The 19,126-nt window shown below is 36.3% G+C and overlaps 1 protein-coding gene across 2 annotated transcripts in view; it reads right to left on the reverse strand.

Annotated features, from left to right (window-relative positions):
• Positions 1 to 19,092, reverse strand: part of Mtbp (MDM2 binding protein) — a 66,545-nt gene extending 47,453 nt beyond the window's left edge. The window contains exons 1-10 of one of the 2 annotated variants that reach the window (XM_021650063.2): positions 18,930 to 19,092; positions 18,074 to 18,154; positions 13,508 to 13,581; positions 13,216 to 13,367; positions 11,611 to 11,669; positions 9,672 to 9,816; positions 8,638 to 8,755; positions 6,735 to 6,869; positions 4,344 to 4,438; positions 2,811 to 2,883 (exon numbers count right to left, since the gene is read on the reverse strand). In XM_021650063.2, the coding sequence (XP_021505738.1) occupies positions 2,811 to 2,883; positions 4,344 to 4,438; positions 6,735 to 6,869; positions 8,638 to 8,755; positions 9,672 to 9,816; positions 11,611 to 11,669; positions 13,216 to 13,367; positions 13,508 to 13,581; positions 18,074 to 18,154; positions 18,930 to 19,047 (1,050 nt within the window). In that variant the 5' untranslated portion in view covers positions 19,048 to 19,092. The remainder of the gene's footprint in view (positions 1 to 2,810; positions 2,884 to 4,343; positions 4,439 to 6,734; positions 6,870 to 8,637; positions 8,756 to 9,671; positions 9,817 to 11,610; positions 11,670 to 13,215; positions 13,368 to 13,507; positions 13,582 to 18,073; positions 18,155 to 18,929) is intronic. The other variant, XM_060389408.1, reaches the window with a different exon arrangement.
• Between the last annotated feature and the right edge of the window lie 34 nt (positions 19,093 to 19,126).

Raw genomic sequence — 19,126 nt, forward strand, 5'->3', positions numbered from 1 at the left:
TGATTTTTTTGAGTTGATTTTGTATCCTGCCACTTTGCTGAAAGTGTTTATCAGCTGAAGGAGTTCTCTGGTTGAATTTTTGGGGTCGCTCATGTATACTATCATATCATCTGCAAATAGTGACACTTTGACCTCTTCCTTTCTGATTTGTATCCCCTTGATCTCCTTTAGTTGTCTTATTGCTCTGGCTAGGACTTCGAGTACTATGTTGAAGAGATATGGGGACAATGGACAGCCTTGTCTTGTCCCTGATTTCAGTGGGATTGCTTTAAGTTTCTCTCCATTGAGTTTGATGTTAGCTATAGGCTTGCTCAGTAACCAATTGGTTTCCCAAAGTGAGGGGAACAGGGACTATTTCTAACAGGAACTCAATGACTGGCTCTTTGGTCTCCCCACCCCCGAAGGGAGGAGCAGTCCTGTTAGGCCACAGAGGAGGGCTTTGCAGCCAGTCCTGAAGATACCTGATAAAACAGGATCAGATGAATGGGGAGGAGGTCCCCCCTATCAGTGGACTTGGAAAGGGGCACGATGGAGATGAGGGAGGGAGGGAGGGACTGGGAGGGAATGAGGGATCGGGACATGGCTGGGATACAGAGTTAATAAAATGTAACTGATAAAAAATAAATAAATAAATAAATAAATAAAAAGAAAAAAAAAAAAAAAGAACTTCAAGATAGAATTCAAGATAGAATCAGCTATTCAATTCCTTATTTAAAAATATAAAGTTATGACCCAATATAAATTTTAATAAAGCTTCAAATTCAGAGATATGTTGTGTAAGTCACAGGACACCTGTACTGGCTAGTTTTATATCAACTTGACAAAACCTAGATTCATCAGGGCTGGGGGAACCTCAACTGAGAAGATGCCTCCAACTGTAAAGCATTTTCTCCATTAGTGATCAGTATGGGAGGATCCAGCCCAGTGGGGGTGGTGCCATCCCTAGACTGGGGGTCTTGGGTTCTATAAGAAAGCAGGCTGAGCAAGCCATGGGAGCAAGCCAGTAAGCAACATCCTTTCGTGACCTCTGCATCATCTCCTACCTCCAGGCTCCTGCCCTGTTTAGTTCCTGTCCTACTTCCTCCAGTGATGGACCATGATCAGGAACTTTGAGCCAAATAAACCCTTTCCTCCCCAGTTTGCTTTTGGTCATGGTGTTTGAGCCCAGCAACAGTAACCCTGACTAGGATAGCGTCTGCTATATGCATCTCCCTCTGCTGCATTACAGAGAGGAGCTTACACACCCTTACCTGTGCATAACAGGAGCCTCACTTACACACCCTTACCTGTGCATAACACAGATGCTTTACAGTCATGGGCCTAGGAGCAATGGCTACACATAAAACACTAAACAACTTTGTTCATTTCTGGAATAAAAATTTCTTTTAATAACTAGGTAGACTAAGAGCTATTTCACATTTGCATTAAGCAAATCATAGTGACTTTAACTTGATATCATCAAAGGCCAGCTCTTCCAAAATACTTTGACACACTATTCAAAACTACTAAACATGTAGGAAAATGGGACTGGAATCCAAAATTTTAAGGTATCATATAAGTATCATATCATCTTAAAACCAAAATCACATTTACTCTAAAGCATCAGTTTTCTAAGGGAATAACAACCAAGGTCTAATATAGCACCATGGGGAAACTGCTAAAATTATAGTAATCATTATCTCCTCTCAGAAGCACTTGTTAATAGACTGGTACAGCAGGGATAAGAAAATGTTACATAAATTCAGCCAATAAGTATTTTGTGCATTAAAAATGATTTCTATAGAAATGCAATAGTTGGCAAAATTTCCACAAAGAAATACTTATGTATTTTTCTTCCTCTTCTTCTTCTTTTCCTCTTCCTCCTCTTCCTTTTTGGTTTTTCAAGACAGGGTTTCTATGTGTAGCTTTGGCTGTCCTGGACTCATTTTGTAATTAGGCAGGCCTCAAACTCACAAAGATCTACCTGCTTCTGCCTCCCTGAGTGCTGGGATTAAAGGCATGTGCCACCATGACTGGCTTTGTTTTTTTTGTTTGTTTGTTTGTTTGTTTTTTGTTTTTCTTAAAAATGGTTCATGACTATAGACACAGGATTTTAGTAGGTTTCTATATGTCTCAGTTTTTAAACAGTAGAAAAACATAAAATTTATCATATGATATATATATGTAACTATTAAAATAGTTAAAAATCTCTACTGGAATACAGAAGAATTTTTTTAATACAAAAAATAACCATCCAATGAAGTTTTAAGTCTTCTCACTTCCACCTCCTGCCCTATTGTGAAAAGATAGCACAGGAATACAAATGGCCTCCTAGAGCTGAAATGAGATATTACTGAACAGGAGATTGATGAATTCTAAAATTAAAATAACTTTTAAAATCATTGCTCATTTACTCCTGAAAGTCTCTTATAAAATCGAATGTCACTTTGTCTACAAAATACTTGAGCAATGGGGCTAGAGAGATGGCTCAGAGGTTAAGGTCACTGGCTGCTCTTCTGAAGGTCCTGAGTTCAATCCCCAGCAACCACATGGTGGCTCATAACCATCTACAATGAGATCTGGTACCCTCTTCTGGTTTGCAGGCATATATGCAGGCAGAATGCTGTATAAATAATAAATAAAAAAGAATGGTATATTTTAAAAAAATACTTGAGCAATATCTTAATATGAATTACTGCTAATATCTTAACATGAATACTTTCTATCGTATACTAAAAAAAAAAATTGTTAACAAGAGCTTTATATACTTTTTTAACATGTCCTTAATAAATGTTAAGTATTAGGAAAACAGTCAACAAAGTTTTCTATACCTTGCCACCCAAAGAAGAGATCTGCTCCAACAGCAGCGTGGAACTCCGCCTCTGGCAGCTTCTGGTCACCCCTCTGTACTAACAGTTAAAGAGTGTGAGCCAAGTAACCAGGAAATAGCTCAGCTCGGAGAAACAAGCTTCATTAGTTCACTCTCCCACAACTCAAGGAAAATCACTCATTAAGTTTAAGAATTACCAATTATTCTTGCCCTTCACACATTATTTTCTTAATTATTAGTTCTGAATATCATTACTATAAACTATAAAAAAAGAAATGAGTAAAAATCTCTGCATTAAAAAATTGAAGAGTACTATGTTAGTGCTCTATTCCAAACCAGCAATTACATAATATGAGAGTCTGCTCTGGGCTGGTGATGTGGCTCAGGGAGCAAAGGCGCCTGCCCGCTTTACCCACATGTGGGAAGGAGACAAGTGACTCCTGTTAACTGTTCTCTGACCTAAAACAAGTGAGTCAACCCCAAAAAGCTTTTGAGTACTTATATATATGATGGCTTTTACAGTTACTTAAAATACAGAGAGATGTATCATCCAACTAGTGTTCCTATATCAATCAACATACAACAACAGCAGTATCTGAGCAAGGCAGGCATAAAGTCCTGTTTTCCCAACATATCCCTAACAGCCTTCTCTGAGCCTCATAAGCAACAAAGAGCCAAACTGGAGGAAGCCTTCTGCTTCAAGCTTAGTGCTTGAAGCATGGGGTAGTGGCTGAGAATAAATTATAAAACCTTCTTAAAACCATGGCCAGGAAAAAATACTTGATTATCTTAGGGCATGATCTAATATCTAAATGTACCACAAAATCACAGAAATAGCTTCACGTGTGCTTTTTTGCCTTCTTCTGGTACAAGTGGGTTTTCACACGAGATCTTTTAGAAATCTGACTTTGAAATTGAGAAAGAAGTGTAGCTCTCACTAAAGTAAGAGGAACCAAGAGTCATACCCACACACACAACAATGCTTCTTTAGCAGAATTATCAAGAAAATAACAGAAGTCATGGAAAGGCATCTTGGATTCCAAAAAAAGGAAAGTGATTCTTAAAAGGAGATTCTTAAACTGATTCTTAAAAATTTAGAACTAAGCAAAACAACAATAAAGAAAGCACAGAAACAATAAAATATACATGTGGGTGTATCAAGACAGAGTGGTGAAAAGGACAGTTTCAATTAATGTTACACTGTGTGTGGATGTAGCCTGTTTTCAAGCCGAGAACTTCATAGCTGCATCAACAAAGCAAGGTTCAATCAGCTCTATATTATTTCCAAAATCCTGCCCACAGCAAGTAATCAGCAATGAAAGAAAAGTTGAGTGCTTAGGGGAAAAGATTTGACAAGAGCATGTGAAGAAAATAGAAACTGCCTTCCCCTGAAGCCCCATGGCATGAGCGTTAAACAGTGAATACAATGAGTAAAAACAAATTTAAATCTAACACATGTTTACCTGCTAGAACCAAAACATTCTACCTGACCCAGAGAATGTAAAATAAAATGAACATGCTGACAAAAGGATACAACTCAAATTCGATGTCTGACATGCAACAGGAGGGAAGATCTGATAATTTTATCATCTGTACAAATTCTAAAGCAGGACCATAGTAATGGAAAACCTAGAAAAGAAATTAAAATTGTATACTACTTAAATCTTGTAAATTAAATGAAAGCAAACAAATTAGTGATTATTAGTTTAAAGCTTTAAAAGCATCACAGAAAGCACTAAGAAAACACATCCATCTAGACATATAATATAGGATAAACATACTAAAATCTTTACACCTAAGGAAGCTAATCAGGAAGGAGGACTCTGGCTAAGATGCTCAATCCCCATTCAGAAAGGCAAAGAGGATGGACATTGGAGGAGGAAGAAAACAGGGAACAGGACAGGAGCCTACCACAGAGGGCCTCTGAGGCTCTACCCTGCAGGGTATTGAGGCAGATGTTGAGACTCATAGCCAATCTTTGGCAGAGTACAGGGAATCTTATGAACGTGGGAAATGGTAAGACCTGGAGAGGACAGGAACTCCACAAGGACAGCAACAGATTCTAAAAATCTGGTCATAGGGGTCTTTTCTGAAACTAATACTCCAGGCAAGGACCACTCATGGAGATGGCCTGGAACCCCTGCACAGAAGTAGCCTATGGCAGTTCAGTATCCAAGTGGCTGACATAGTAATAGGGACAGGGACTGTCTCTGACATGAACTGACTGGCCTGTTCTTTGATCAGCTCCCTGAAGGGGGAGCAGCCTTACCAGGCCACAGAAGAAGACAATGTAGCCACTCCTGATGAGACCTGATAGACTAGGATCAGAGGGAAGGGGAGGAAGATCTCCCTTTTCAGTGGACTGGGAAAGGGACACGAGTGGGGAAGAGGGAGGGTGGGATTGGGAGGGGACGACGGAGAGAGGTACAGGGGGGATACAAAGTGAATAAACTATAATTAATAAAAATAATTTTAAAAAAGTAAAAAAAAAAAAGAAAACACATCCAAATGAAAAAACATTATAGTATTCAGAAATCAAGAGCAACCCTCCTTCCATACTCTTGGTCTTTCTCCAACTTCCCTTGTATGTGTATGTATATGAGGTATGTAATGGTTTGAATAAGATGTGTCCCATAATCTGGGCATTTGAAGATTTGGTCCCCAGCTGCTGGCTTTTGGGGAGGCTTGTTGTAGGAAGTATGTCACTGGAGCTGGGATTTTCTGCTCTCTTTGCTTCATGCTTGCAGTTCAATATGTGTGCTATCAGCTTTCTGCTCCTACTACTATCCCTTAGCATCACCAGCTAACTCTCTGGAACAATAAGGCCAAATAAACTCTTTCATCTATAAGTTGCCTTGGTCATAGTGTTTTATCACAGTAGCAGAAAAGTAACTAATGCAAGGTAGAAACATTTAATTAATTTTATTTTAATTCATTGAAAAGATTGGAGATAAAGAATATTCTCAACAGAAAAAAAAATTTGAAGAGATAGATGATTATACTTTGACATTGTACTGCCAAAAAAAGAAGCTGAAGTCACTAAATCTTCTAAGTGTATGGTTTAGAAAATAACTGAAAATCCCTGGGAAAGACAGAGATGATAAGTTGCTTACAATGACAATATTGGGAAATAAATTCACAGCAGAAATGACTTTCTTTTTCTATTGCCTTTTCATCAGAAAATATTAACCATCATTTGACAATGTGTAATTTCAGGACCTCTGCATTTTACACATTCTTAAATTGGATATTTTCAATGGATTGCAAAAGCATGTTAAGAACCTGTTTTTGTGCTGGTTCTCAATATAAAAAAAAAAAAAAACAATGACAACAACAAAAACGCTAGCTGTACTCTTCTAATTATTATATCTTATAATTGCTTGCATTTAAAGAATAAATCTACAGAAAATATTAAAAGAGAATTAACATGCCTAATACCACATTAAGCCTAATGCCCGGCTCTGCATCATACACTAGTCCTTTAATTCAGTTAATTTTCATAGTAACTTTGTAATGCGGTATTGATCTAATTTCACAAATGAGTTGTCAACCTATCCAAGGTTGTATCCAATCTATAACAGGTGACAGTCAAGTTCCAAACTCAGGCCTATCTAGACATCTAGCTTTTCACTGACATTAAAAGGATCAGATGGTCAAGTCCAATTCAGGCTTATACCAACTTTATAATTACTATCACCTCATTAAAAAAATACTCTAGTGATCATCATCTCACCAATATGTAGTGTTCATCATACAATGTAACTGCAGAATTGAATTATTAGAGTTCTATGAGCTATGCAAGTGACACAAATCATCATGCATACTACTCAAGATTCAAGGATATTTGATAGAACAAAACTCAACAAACGAATGATATCAAGAAAAATTAAAAAATAATTAAAAAATTAAATGTACATACAATTACCTTAGGCAAAATATTCTTATCCTTTGATGATGTTATCTTTTTGGCAAGAAAGCAGGTATTAAAATTATATGCACTAACATTCGTAGATGTAACTCCTTTTAAACAAAATTCAGGAAAACTAATTTCAAATCCAAACTGAAAAGAAAACAAGAAAACTCAGTTATAGCTGTTATGAAAAAAATATACTTTATTAGAATGAAAATACTGAAAAGAAACTAACCTTACTATAAATATAAAACATATGATTTTTTTTTTTATACCTCAGCTCAAAGGGTAGTTCTTTCTATTAGATACACAGCATTCTATTAACTAGAAATTTTTCATAAAAAGCTTTCAATGATCTCTGGTTAGTTAGCAACAGTATGCTAACTCTTTTTCATGCAGGCCACAGGACCAAGTATACATTCAATGCCTACTTCCTACATCTGTAAGTTACTGCCGGACAGAGTTGCCCGTATTCTTCACTAGATACCTGGTACGGTGACTCTCATGTCTTCCCTTCAACGTGTATGTGTGATAAGAAGTGCAGTTACCACAAAAGTCATGGCAATACTTCTGTTAACAGTAGAAATGTGACAATACTGACAGCCAGGATTTACAGCGTCAGTATTTCGACTCTAAATAATATAAGTTAAATAAGCCCTATGAATTATTATCATCATCCCTAGCTTAGAGAAAACCAAAGTTGTGGTACCAAGATGTCACACAAACTGGAACCATGTCAGGATTTGATGCAGGCATCTTAACTCTAGAGTCTACATTTTTTGGTTTTTGGTATTTCAAGACAGGGTTTCTCTGTTGTAGCCCTGGTTGTCCTGGAACTCACTCTGTAGACCATGCTGGCCTAAGTGCTAGGATTAAAGGTATGCACCACCACATCTATAGTCTTACTCTCTAGAATGACTGTTCGCTGAAAAATATGAAATGATATCAAGTTTGAACACATACCGTCAACTAAAGAGTGCTTAATTTCATACTAAAGGAAGAAAAGAATCACATGAGAAGAACTCTAGCATAATCTACATACATGTTAAGCACATGGCTTCAGAAAATGAAATCTCTTCTAATCACAATGTCAACTCTTCCACTTTGGCATAATGCTGTTTTATTCATTTATTTATTTATTTATTTATTTATTTATTTATTTATTCCTATTAACACCATTTGCAGAGACAGTTTGCCCAAAAACTGAATCTTTGTAAACTAGGGTGGGCCACTATGTAAAACTAGATAAAGATAAACTTAGGCATATTATCCCTGTTGTCTTATACGATGCTTCATTAAGCCAGTAAGAAAAAGAAAAACTAGAAAAGAAAAACCAACAGGAATGTAAGAGCCCATTCATGATGACACTATATTGAGCAAGCATTAAGAAATTGTTTTAATTTTCTTATCTACAAAACTTATATAAATTAATATGAATGCATTTCAAAATAGATATAACTTATAAAAACCACTAACCCTCACCTCAGTAATTTAGGACTGATTGAGAAATATAAGTGACTATTTTCATCGCATGGCTGATGTATCTAGGGTCTAATAAAACTTTTAAAACATAGTTAGCTGGTGTGTATACGACAAGAGATCACCTAAAAATTCTATAGGTAACTGCTCCCATACCTAAAACATAATTACAATGATTACTGAAATTACAACTAATTAAAATAAAAAGCATTTTGATGTAAAAATTTAGACCAGTAGAACAAGTCACTGGCAGTAGTACTATGCAGCTCGTGGGCCACTGCTATGAGCAGATGTGCCATTTCTATTATTGCAGAACACTCAGCTTGCTGTCAGTCTAGAACACCTTCCTGAGGGACACTGGCATTGGCTTCGCTTGTCCCATAAGCAGAGTTCAAAGGCCTACTTCACTGTCCACAAGGGAAGCTACAGAACCAGCTACCTTTCTTTCCCGCATCTGGATCTCTCCCCTCCACAGTTCTCTTGAGTCAACAGCATTTCTCAACTCCGCTAATGGTACAACAGTAGCTGAAAGGTATTCTGCAATCTTCTGACAATTTCTGTTTAAAAAAAAAAAAAGATTTTGATAATTAAATGATGGTAATTCTATTTTTTTAATGACTACATTTTAACTAAAGCCTAAAATAGGGAACTGCAATTTCTATTAATATTAATTATCCATTAAGGCACTTAATTATCCATTAAGTCTAAAGAAGGCAGCCACATCTGTACAAACTCAGACTTGTCATCCCTACTATGTGAACAGAGACCTTCCTGTTAGTGCTGGCTTAACTATGTCAGATGTACACACAGACTCAGCAGCAGTCTCTCACCTTCAAAAACCAGACTGTCACCTTAAATGTCCTCCGTGGCTCTTATTAAAGTCATGGCAGCACTTGATCACAGGCGATCCTGACCCTTAGCACTCCAGCTCTGCCTGCACTCCTATGCGGGAGCATGCATGTTCTCAGTGCTTCAGCTTATGAGCATCTATTGCCATGCACCTGGCTAGACAGCACTCTATGAAGTGCTTGATTTATTACATGAAAAATAAAATCATGAGATTACCAAATCCAGTTTGACTTTGGAATCAAAACTGGAAATTGACCTGTAGTAATGTGTCATAAACACAACTGTGAGTACTTATTTCTACTTTGGCATGTACCATAGGAAGCAGATGGGACATGACAAGTTCAGCATATCCATGTTCCTGGTGCCACTAGGTATTGAAAGCCTAAAAGTACACAGTGAATTTAACAAACCAGCACTCAATAGTGATTAGACACCATCACTGATAGGATCTATCAAAACCTTGAATGTCTTAGAAATATGAAAGGAGGAAAATATAAGTAAAGGTTCAAATCTTTAATCACAGTACAACAGAAAACTTTACCTCCTCACATTAAAGAATTTTCAAAGGCTCAATCTATTGAAAACCCAGTAGCAGAGCAATGACATATAACCAAAGGAGCTTACATTTCACAGTGATTTCCGGCTATGGTAACTTTTGCTGAATGCCATTCCTTTAGATGTTTCAAGGCCCCTACAGTGGGCAAGCACTCTTTTAACTTAGGAGGATCTTTGTCAGAAGGCAATAGTATTATGTCTATCATTGCTCTACCTAGAAAAAAAAAATACTGTAACTTTTAAAACATGTTAGATCTAAAGTAGGTTAAAACAGTGCTCTAAACAAGTGGATTTTAAGCTTATTTAGAAGATAAAGGAATATCTGAAAACAATACACATCTTTAGGAGTGCAAAAATTAAAATATTCAGCATTTGAATTCATGCCATGTTATCTGGAAATAGCTAGTACATGCTAGAAAACAATGAACTATATCATAATTGCTTGCCAATTCTCTAGCAATAGTTAATTATATGCATTGCTCTAGAGATCATCAATGCTATTGTACTCAACAGGATAAAAAAAACTGCAATTTCATTATATCCTCCTACATTTAATTTTGTTATCCAAAAGGGAATGAATGAGTATGATATTGCAATGCTCAAATAAATCATTTCCCTTAAAAGACAAAAAAAAAAAAACATTCAATGTGACCAATTATACTAGCATCACTAGATGCTGAGAAAGAAGGCTTATTCACACCAATTTAAATGACAGGAAATTATAAACTTATTGAAAAATGAGAAAAATTAAAATGAAATGAAAACCAAATAAAAATTTGATAATCAATGGTATTTAATTTGAAAAAAGAGCAAGTGCATAATACTTTAGTATATTTTTTAAATTGACACATAAATATATGTATAAATATACATACTATATATATATATATATTTCTTTCATTAAAAGAAATCTGTTATCTGGGAGAGTAGCTTACTTAGCATGTACAAGGCTCGAGGTTTAGTCCTTGGGTGAAAAAGTTATAAAAATGTTTCTGAATACATTCAGTTATTTTCTTTTTAAAATATATACATATATATTTAGCTGGGTGCAATGGTGCACTCTTATAATCCTAGCACTCAGGAGGCAGAAGCAGATGGACCTCTGTGAGTTTAAAGTCAGTGTGGTCTATGAAGCAAGTCGAGGACAGCCAAGGCTACACAAAGAAACCCTGTCTCAAAAAGAAATCAATGTGTGTGTATAATTTTTAATTTTTTTTATGTGTCTGAGTGTTTACATGCATGAATGTGCATTTCTGATGCATGCAGAAGCCAGAAGATGGCATTAGAGAGTTCTTGGAACTAGAGTTATAGATGGTTGTGAGCTGCCATGTGGGTGATGGGAACTAAAGTCAGGACCTCTGCAAGAGCAACAAGGACCCTTAACCATCTAGCCATCTTGAGAAACCCTTAGTTATTTTCTATACAGGACTGTGCAGTAAAATTTGGCTGTAAATATCAGTTCCTTGAATATAAAACTTTTACTCTGTGTAAGCTTTGAGATCCTTTATAACTACCTAGCTTTACACACTGCTATATATTCAGTTCCCAGAACAGTGCATGACCTATAATACAAACATTAATCATTTGGCTAATACACGATATTCAATAATAAAAACATTCATTACAAAAAACCGCAAAAGTATCTGTGAATACCAAACTGTACCAAATTTTAGCAATGACTACTTGAGTAATACAAGGAAAAACTACATTAGGACAAAAAAGTGTTTAAGGATAATATACAGTATTTCATAAACTATGCTTCCCATCTTAGGAACAAAAATAGTTTCTATTAAACAATGATGAGCAAAGAGCTCTGCTCTATTGCACAATATTCCATTTGATGATATGTGTGTAATCTCCCCATAAAAGAGTGTTATCCAAACTAGCTAGATTAAAAAAGCACATTTTCCGGACTTTACAGGATTGATGTTCTATAGAATATACTGAATTAATCACTCATTCATAAAAAGTAGAAAATAAAAATGAACAAAAACAGTTATTGTATTACCAGGAGCAGGAAGCTTGTCTGATAACTGATGCAAATTTTCTGCTGATTCTTCATATAGGCTACAATAAAAGAATATGGTTAGAGAAAAATGCCCTACATAAGTATGCATATAAATATGCATACTATATATATAAAATCGTAATAGGCAATAATGATCTGTGCACCAGTCACATATGCTAGTCACATGACCTTATTTGACTCTGCTGACAAACTCATGCAGCATTAAAATTAGCATTTCTCCTTTAAATAAGAGTCCTAAAATCACATAGTTCTTATGGGTTAAAGCAAGAATTTACCTGCAAGTGCAAACTCTTACCCACAACCAAAACAAACAGAACCAATAATAACGGAAACAAAGCCCCTGAGTTGTATTTATATTTCCAATATAAATAACAGACCAAACACTTTTCTAATCTTCAAAGCCAGCCAGCCAGCAGTGGGTTTTAATACTGCTTTTCTCTGCATTAGTTAAAAGTCTTCACTGACAATCTGACATTTTGCTTGGATTCCTAAAAAACTATAAATTTTATTTATATGGTGAAATTTGATCTCAAAATAATTTCTTATACAAAATAAAAGTATTTAAATCCTTTCTCATAAGGTGATAGTGTCTAAAACAAAAACCTTAAAGCATCCTAAGCTAAACTGTAGTTTTCAGGCTCCCTCTTGTGGAAATAAGGCCTCACAGCAAAACTACCTTACCATTTTTTCACAGTGATAAAATATGAATTGACAACATACTTTCAAGGCTCAATGAAGGCATCTTAGAACGAATCTAAAAGAACTTCCACAATTGATGAATGAGAAACAAAGGGACAAGCTATGTCCCTGGCTTTGCCCCATATAACTCATAAAGAGAACTTTCCTAACTAGTCATTCCACAGCTCTTCCTCTCTTCTATACTGCTTTTTACATTAACGTGGTGATTAGTTCAATGTGAAATCAGGAAGAAGGAATTCTTAAAGCCTATACAATGTATAGGTATATCATATGAATACTAAAAAAAAAAAAAACAAAATAATTTCCTTCTACATGATGAAGACTAAAGTGAAAGGAATTTACAATGAGTCAGAAACGGACTTTCTTAGAAAGAAAAAGATTATCCTAACTCAGTGCCTGGATTGTTCTCACATTCTAACAAGATTCAAGAGGCTTACAAGTGAAGTCAGCCACACTGACACTCCTCAGAAACTCTATGGATTATAAAAAAAGTATCAGAAATGTTGAAGAGGCATATAAATTGAACAACAACAACAAAAAAAAAAAAAAATCCCACATTTCAGCCTCAGAGTGCAAAAGCCCAATGTGCTTCGACCTGAGTGTTGACTGCTAGCATTGAGTAACTCCCCTAGTAAAGCTAACACACTATCAGGCAGAATTTAGCTTCTGGAAAAGCATATACTAATGCAAACAGTTGTATAAACCTAAACAACATTTTCAGGCATCAATCAGATCAAAGTGTCTTCCAAAACTTAAATATTAAATATTAAAGTTGATGAAAATTCCCCTACTATAATTGCTAAAATATTTAATCCTTTCCCTCCTGTCTCTAAACAACTAGCTAATATTAAATATCTGAAAGGCAGAAAAGACACAGAAGCATACTCAGCCAAGGATAAGGATTCCCTGCTATTACTGTCATCTTCTTCAAAACACTCAACAGAATTCTGGTAGTCTTCTATATTTGCTTGAAGAACTTCTTCAATTTTATCTTTTTCAGCATCAAAATGTATCTCTTGCCAATCAGAACTACAAAACTAACAGAAGATGGTGGTAAGTGGTGAAGTCATCACAGACATTTCCTAATAGTTATTACCAAACCAACAAATCAAAAGGCAGCATTAACAGATTCATGAAATTCTTTAGAGTAGGAATGGCTTTCACTAATAACTATTACCTGATAAAATCCACATATTGCTTGCACAGCAAAGAACCACTTCCTGGAATGAGGTGTGCCACCCACTGAACAAGCTTGAAAATAAATCACACTGATTAGAAAAAAGGCAGACAATAAAATAGTAGTCATCATAACAAATTACTGCTTTGAGAATTATGTAATTTTCAAACACAGTCTATAGTTTTCCACATTATAAATCTCTGGTAAAAATTCAATCTGGTTAAAAGAGAAAATTACAAGTTTGCATTAATTCAAACTCCATATTTTTAAATCATTATTTAAAGATATTTAAAAAAATACACCTACTCAATTAGGTGACACAAAGCCAGGTAGGCTACTAAGTAAAAAAAAAAAAAAAAAAAAAAAAATCCCTCTCCAAAGACAAAGAAGGCTTTCTTCTCTACCTGGTCACAGGCCATAGTTTCTGGTTGGAAATGCAATACCATAAAATAAATTAGGAAGAGAGGAAGGGAGGAAGGGAGGAAGGAAGGGAGGGAGGGAGGGAGGGAGGGAGGGAGGGAGGAAGGAAGGAAGGAAGGAAGGAAGGAAGGAAGGAAGGAAGGAAGGAAGGAAGGAAGGAAGGAAGGAAGGAAGGAAGAAGTCACCCTGGAGCACTCTCAGGAAGCCAAAGCAATTGAGAGCTATGCAGACATACCAGATTCAAGACTGGAAGGAAAAAGTGAACTATGAGCCTGATTTGTAGGAGAAAGGTAAGGTGCTGAGTGTCAACTGCAACTTTCTTTCAAAGAGCTCAGCAAAAAAACTTTTTTTTTTCCCCCTTACTGGGAGCCACTGAGTCCTTACAGGAAACAAAACACTCTACTTGCCTTCCTGTCAGGTCTTTATTCATCCCTTCCTGCCAACAAGCAAGAGGCCCTGACCTTCCAAGACAAGATTGTCCCTCAAAATGATCCCAGCTTAGGCACTCCAAACCATTCCCCTTCACTATTGAAAGCCAAAAAAATATTTCTCAAAGCAATATTTCCCAATGGAATCTTAGCTTCCTGTGTTCAATGACTGCTGCATTCCTTTCTTCATTTTTTCTTTTTTTTTAAGTTTATATTAGTTTATTTACTTTATATCACATGGGTACCCCCTCGCTGTTCCCCCATTTCCCCTCCTTCCCCTTTTCCCTTCCCCCTAGAAAGGGGAGCCCCCGACCCCCCATATTAACCTTCCCCAGCATACCCAGTCACATCAGGACTGCACATATCTTTATCTCCTAAACTCCCTGAAAATGCTGCCCATGAGTGGTGGTCTCTTCCTCACCAGCCTTGCCATGCCCAGCAATTCAATGGGCATTTTTGTTTCTAACGCTGTCACTGAAATTATACCCAAAGCTGGTAATTAACTGACTTTTATTAAATTATTTTCAATTCTGTTGATATTTAGACTCTTAGCATAAGCATCAGAGAGGAACCAAAGGTGAATGACGTGACTACTTTCCCCTTAAATCACTTGGATCTGTAAAACTAATTCTTCTTGCTCCTTCTTCAGTCTCTTTGAATATTGGTATTGAGATTCTTTTTTTATGTCTTCCCATCATCTATAAAGAACTCATCTTTCTCTTGGCTTCCATCTGTACACAGATGATTTTATAACCACATTTCCAGCACTACCCTCCCATAGTATGAGATGTAGACACACCTATTCAACTTTTACACGATATCTTACTTCAACATCCTACTAGGCAACTGTCCATCTGTTCTAAACAATTCAATATGCTTACAAATATGATTCTATCTCAGTAAAAGCTTCCATTACATTTATCCCATAATGTCATTTATGATTCCTTGCTCCTAAACTGAGCCAACTCAACATTAAGATGGGTATTCTCCCTCTAATTCCCTTTACATTTATCTACTTTCTACATGCTGTCTGCTGCCCCCTCCCCACTTTTCAGCTGATCTTCTACAATAACTCCAATAGCTGTAACTTTCTCTAATGTGTCTAATGTCTAATACAACTAGAGTACTTCAAAACAGATCTGCAGGTTGTGGAGATGGCCCACAGATAAAGTACATGTCATGCAACTGTGAGGACTGCAGCTCAGATCCCTAAAGCCCACACACAAGCCAGGCAGGTGTGGCAGATCTACAAACCCAGCATTTGGGAGGTAGAGGACACACACACATACGATAACAAGCATATACACATGTATGCTCCACACCCACTTAAAAGAAAATCAATGAAGAAAAACAAGAAGAAGAACAACAACATTATCATCACCTGATCATTTTCCCTGCACTAAAACCTTTGATGGCTGCTGACTATAATTTTTAAAAAGTCCAAATACCCTGATACTATTTACAAAGTTGTCTATATAACTGTACCAACTTAGCTTTTCAGTAGGCAAACCATTACCGCCCCCTCAAAAAATTATGTACTATGTCATTGGCTGATAATGTTACTACTTTGACAGTTTTCCAACTCATCACTGAACATCTTAATATTCAATTTATACAGAGAAGGCACAGATCTAAATTCGTTTCCTCCTGGTCTTCTGATGAAAACTTCTTGTAGTATTTTTTCAATGGATAACTAAAAAAGGTAACTGGTGAGAAAGATGAAGAACAGCAAGAAAAAAATTATCAGTGCTTAAAGTGCTATTCAAATCTATATGAATAGAGTTCTAGAATAGTTACTGTGACAAACATGATAACACAGATAACCTGTCTGTCACAGGGAAAATGATGCTAGCACAAGCTTTCACATGAAAAAAAAAAAAAAATGCAGGGATATTTCACAATATTGATAGCTCAAAGAATAAAATACGGGAAGTTTATACAATTAAGAGTTTAAGTCACCAAAGCACAGAAAATATGCTAAATCCGCATATGTCCTATGATGGCCAAGGAGAAAGCAATGACTGGCTATTTTCAGTAGTTTTTACAAAGAAATAAAAATACTTTAATTGCAGAGTATCTTGTATTTTACTCCACAGAACACAACATAAAGATTACCTTTACTACTTCTTCCACTTTCTTAAATATTTAAAACCAATCTGTGTTTTAAATTTTTTTAATTACATTGTGTGCGTATATACATGTGTGTCACAGCTCCATCTGGAGACCAATTTTCAGGGGTTGGTTCTCTCCTTGAACATGGATCCTGGGGAGTGAATGCAGGTCATCATCCATGACAGCAAGCAACTCTACCCACTGAGCCATCTCTCTGTCCCCAAAAAGAGTTTTCATTAGATTTCATAGGAATGTTACAGGTCACAGATGTATTAGGCTGATCTTGCATGACGTCAGCTTGCACAGTTACTTGCAGAGTTCTGCATTACTGTGCAAAAGGGATGTCTTTTTTTTTTTTTTTTTAAAGAGTGAAATGACATTCAAAATTTATTTTCCCTGAACATTTGTCATGACATTTTGGAGGGTTTTTTTTTTCTTTGTTAATATTTTTTATTTATTTATATTTTTACAAATTACAGTTTATTCACTTTGTATCCCCACTGTAGCCCCCACCATCATCCCCTCCCAATCTCATTCTCTCACCCTCATCTCCTCCATGCCCCTCCCCAAGTTCACTGTGTCTTATAAGAAACTGTCCAGATAAGCAGAGTAAATACTTTCATGAGAACCTAGTCTAGAATGTTCCCAAAAGCTCTTTAAAACATAAATGAGGAAAAAAATCTTTGCTGCAAAAATAATGGCACTATTTAAACTTTACCAACTTAAGAAATTAATAAGAATGCTGGGCGTGATGGTGCACTCAGGGAGGCTGGGATTAAGAAATTAATAAGAATGCCATTAGAACTCAGACAACAGGCTAATGCAGCACATACATACTAGAAATATGCTCAGTAGTGAGAGCTGCCCCCAAGAGACTAGAAGTTCTGTAATAAAGAAAGGTGATTATAATACTCATAAGAGCTACGTCTATCAAAATAAGGACATTCTTCCTGGCATCCATAGACATTTCCTCCTCTATTTGATCTGTTTCCATATTCCTACTTTGTGAGCCTTTAAAGAATATTATCAGATGGAGAAGATGTAAAAGAAAATCATCAAAGCAAATAAATGCTACAAGTAGGAAATTTTTGTTATTGTTTTGCTAAAAACAGTGAAATAACTTTAAAAACTTAAAGCAGAAGAGAATTGAGGGACAACCACTATCTTTAGCAAGTTCAAAGTTGTCTTTGCTTTAAGAGAATCAGTAAGACTAGACAGGGGAAAAAATTCACAAGTGGTAAAGAAGTGAGACAGGGAGCTTTAACAATGTACCTTTACTCAAGACAAGAACCTCTTCACAATACCGCATTATCCTATGCTACATATACCTAAAGATGGGGGATAATGAAGGAAACAAAACTCAAGTTGGGAGGTCAGAATAACTTTTATAACAACTTATAACCTTCAAATATCAGGAAAGAATGGTAATGTAGTTACACATTTCCTTAAGAAATCTTCATATCCCTGTGCTGTTTTCAAAGTCAACAAGTATTTCTTGTACTCCCAAGTCATCAAACTAATTTCCAATAAAAATTCTTTGCCAGATTTGTTTTTTTGTTTGTTTGTTTGTTTGTTTTTTGGGGGGGTGTTATAATGTTGTACTTACCAGGGAAGGTACTATCATCTGGATAGATTGAGTCATTGATGCTTCTCTTCAAGAGGTTGTAAATATTGGTTGCTGTCAAGTCTGTAAAAATAAAAATCTAACTCAGTCATCTAACTCATTGGGCTCTAGAGTTAACATAATCTAGGCCTGTTTCAATTTCACTCTCAGAGAATCTGAAGGCCAGTATGTTGTATACAGAACACGGGTTGATCAAGAGTCTATTCAAATGCTGATACAAAAAATTTGAGCAAGCAGAGAAAATACTCAGGTCTCTCGATTTGTATATGCTAGTCAATAACAAGAAATCAAAACTTCTTTCCAAAAGAACCATATACATTTCTTCCTCAAAATGTTTACTTAATCAAAACAAGAAAAATGAAATATAGAGACTAGTCAGGGACATCAAAAAGCAATGCAATCAATCAGCTAAAATCTTTTAAAATTGGTCTTTTTTTTTTTAATGTGAAATGTCTCCTCCATAGAATCTAAACTCGAGATCTGCAGAACCTATCGTTTCTTTCTGTATTTTCTTCAAGGTGGAACACCAGACATCCGTACTTTCTAAATGCGCACCTTTCCAGAAAGCAGAAATTCGATTACTGTGCAATCAGAAGATTCATACGGGTAAATACTCAGTTTGCCAAGCACTTGGGACACTGGTATCCAATACCCACAATTTTATGTCTTTTTTTCATTAAAAGGATACTGTTCAGTTCTTATAATAAAAACTTCTTCGGAGAATTTCATCTTTCTGGGACCATTTGACCTAAACTCCTCCCCGCGGGATTTCATCATAATCTCCAATCCCTTCGCCTCCCCGCGAGTCTTCCCTGCCGGTTCTCAGCCCAGAACTTACGAGTCTGTTTTTCGGTGCTCTCCAGGGACGACGCCTCAGTCCCTGGCTCGATCTCCCCACCCGCCACCGACCGAAACTTTCCTTCCCTCCAGGTGACTAGCAGCAGGTACCGATCCATTTTCTTCGCGCTCAGACTCAGTTTTAGGTCTCAAAAGAGCCGCGCGCAACGCGCACTTCCGGTTTCCGGCCACTTGGGT

This window comes from Meriones unguiculatus, chromosome 8 (genome assembly GCF_030254825.1).
Source record: "Meriones unguiculatus strain TT.TT164.6M chromosome 8, Bangor_MerUng_6.1, whole genome shotgun sequence".
Classification (NCBI taxonomy): Eukaryota; Metazoa; Chordata; class Mammalia; order Rodentia; family Muridae; genus Meriones; species Meriones unguiculatus.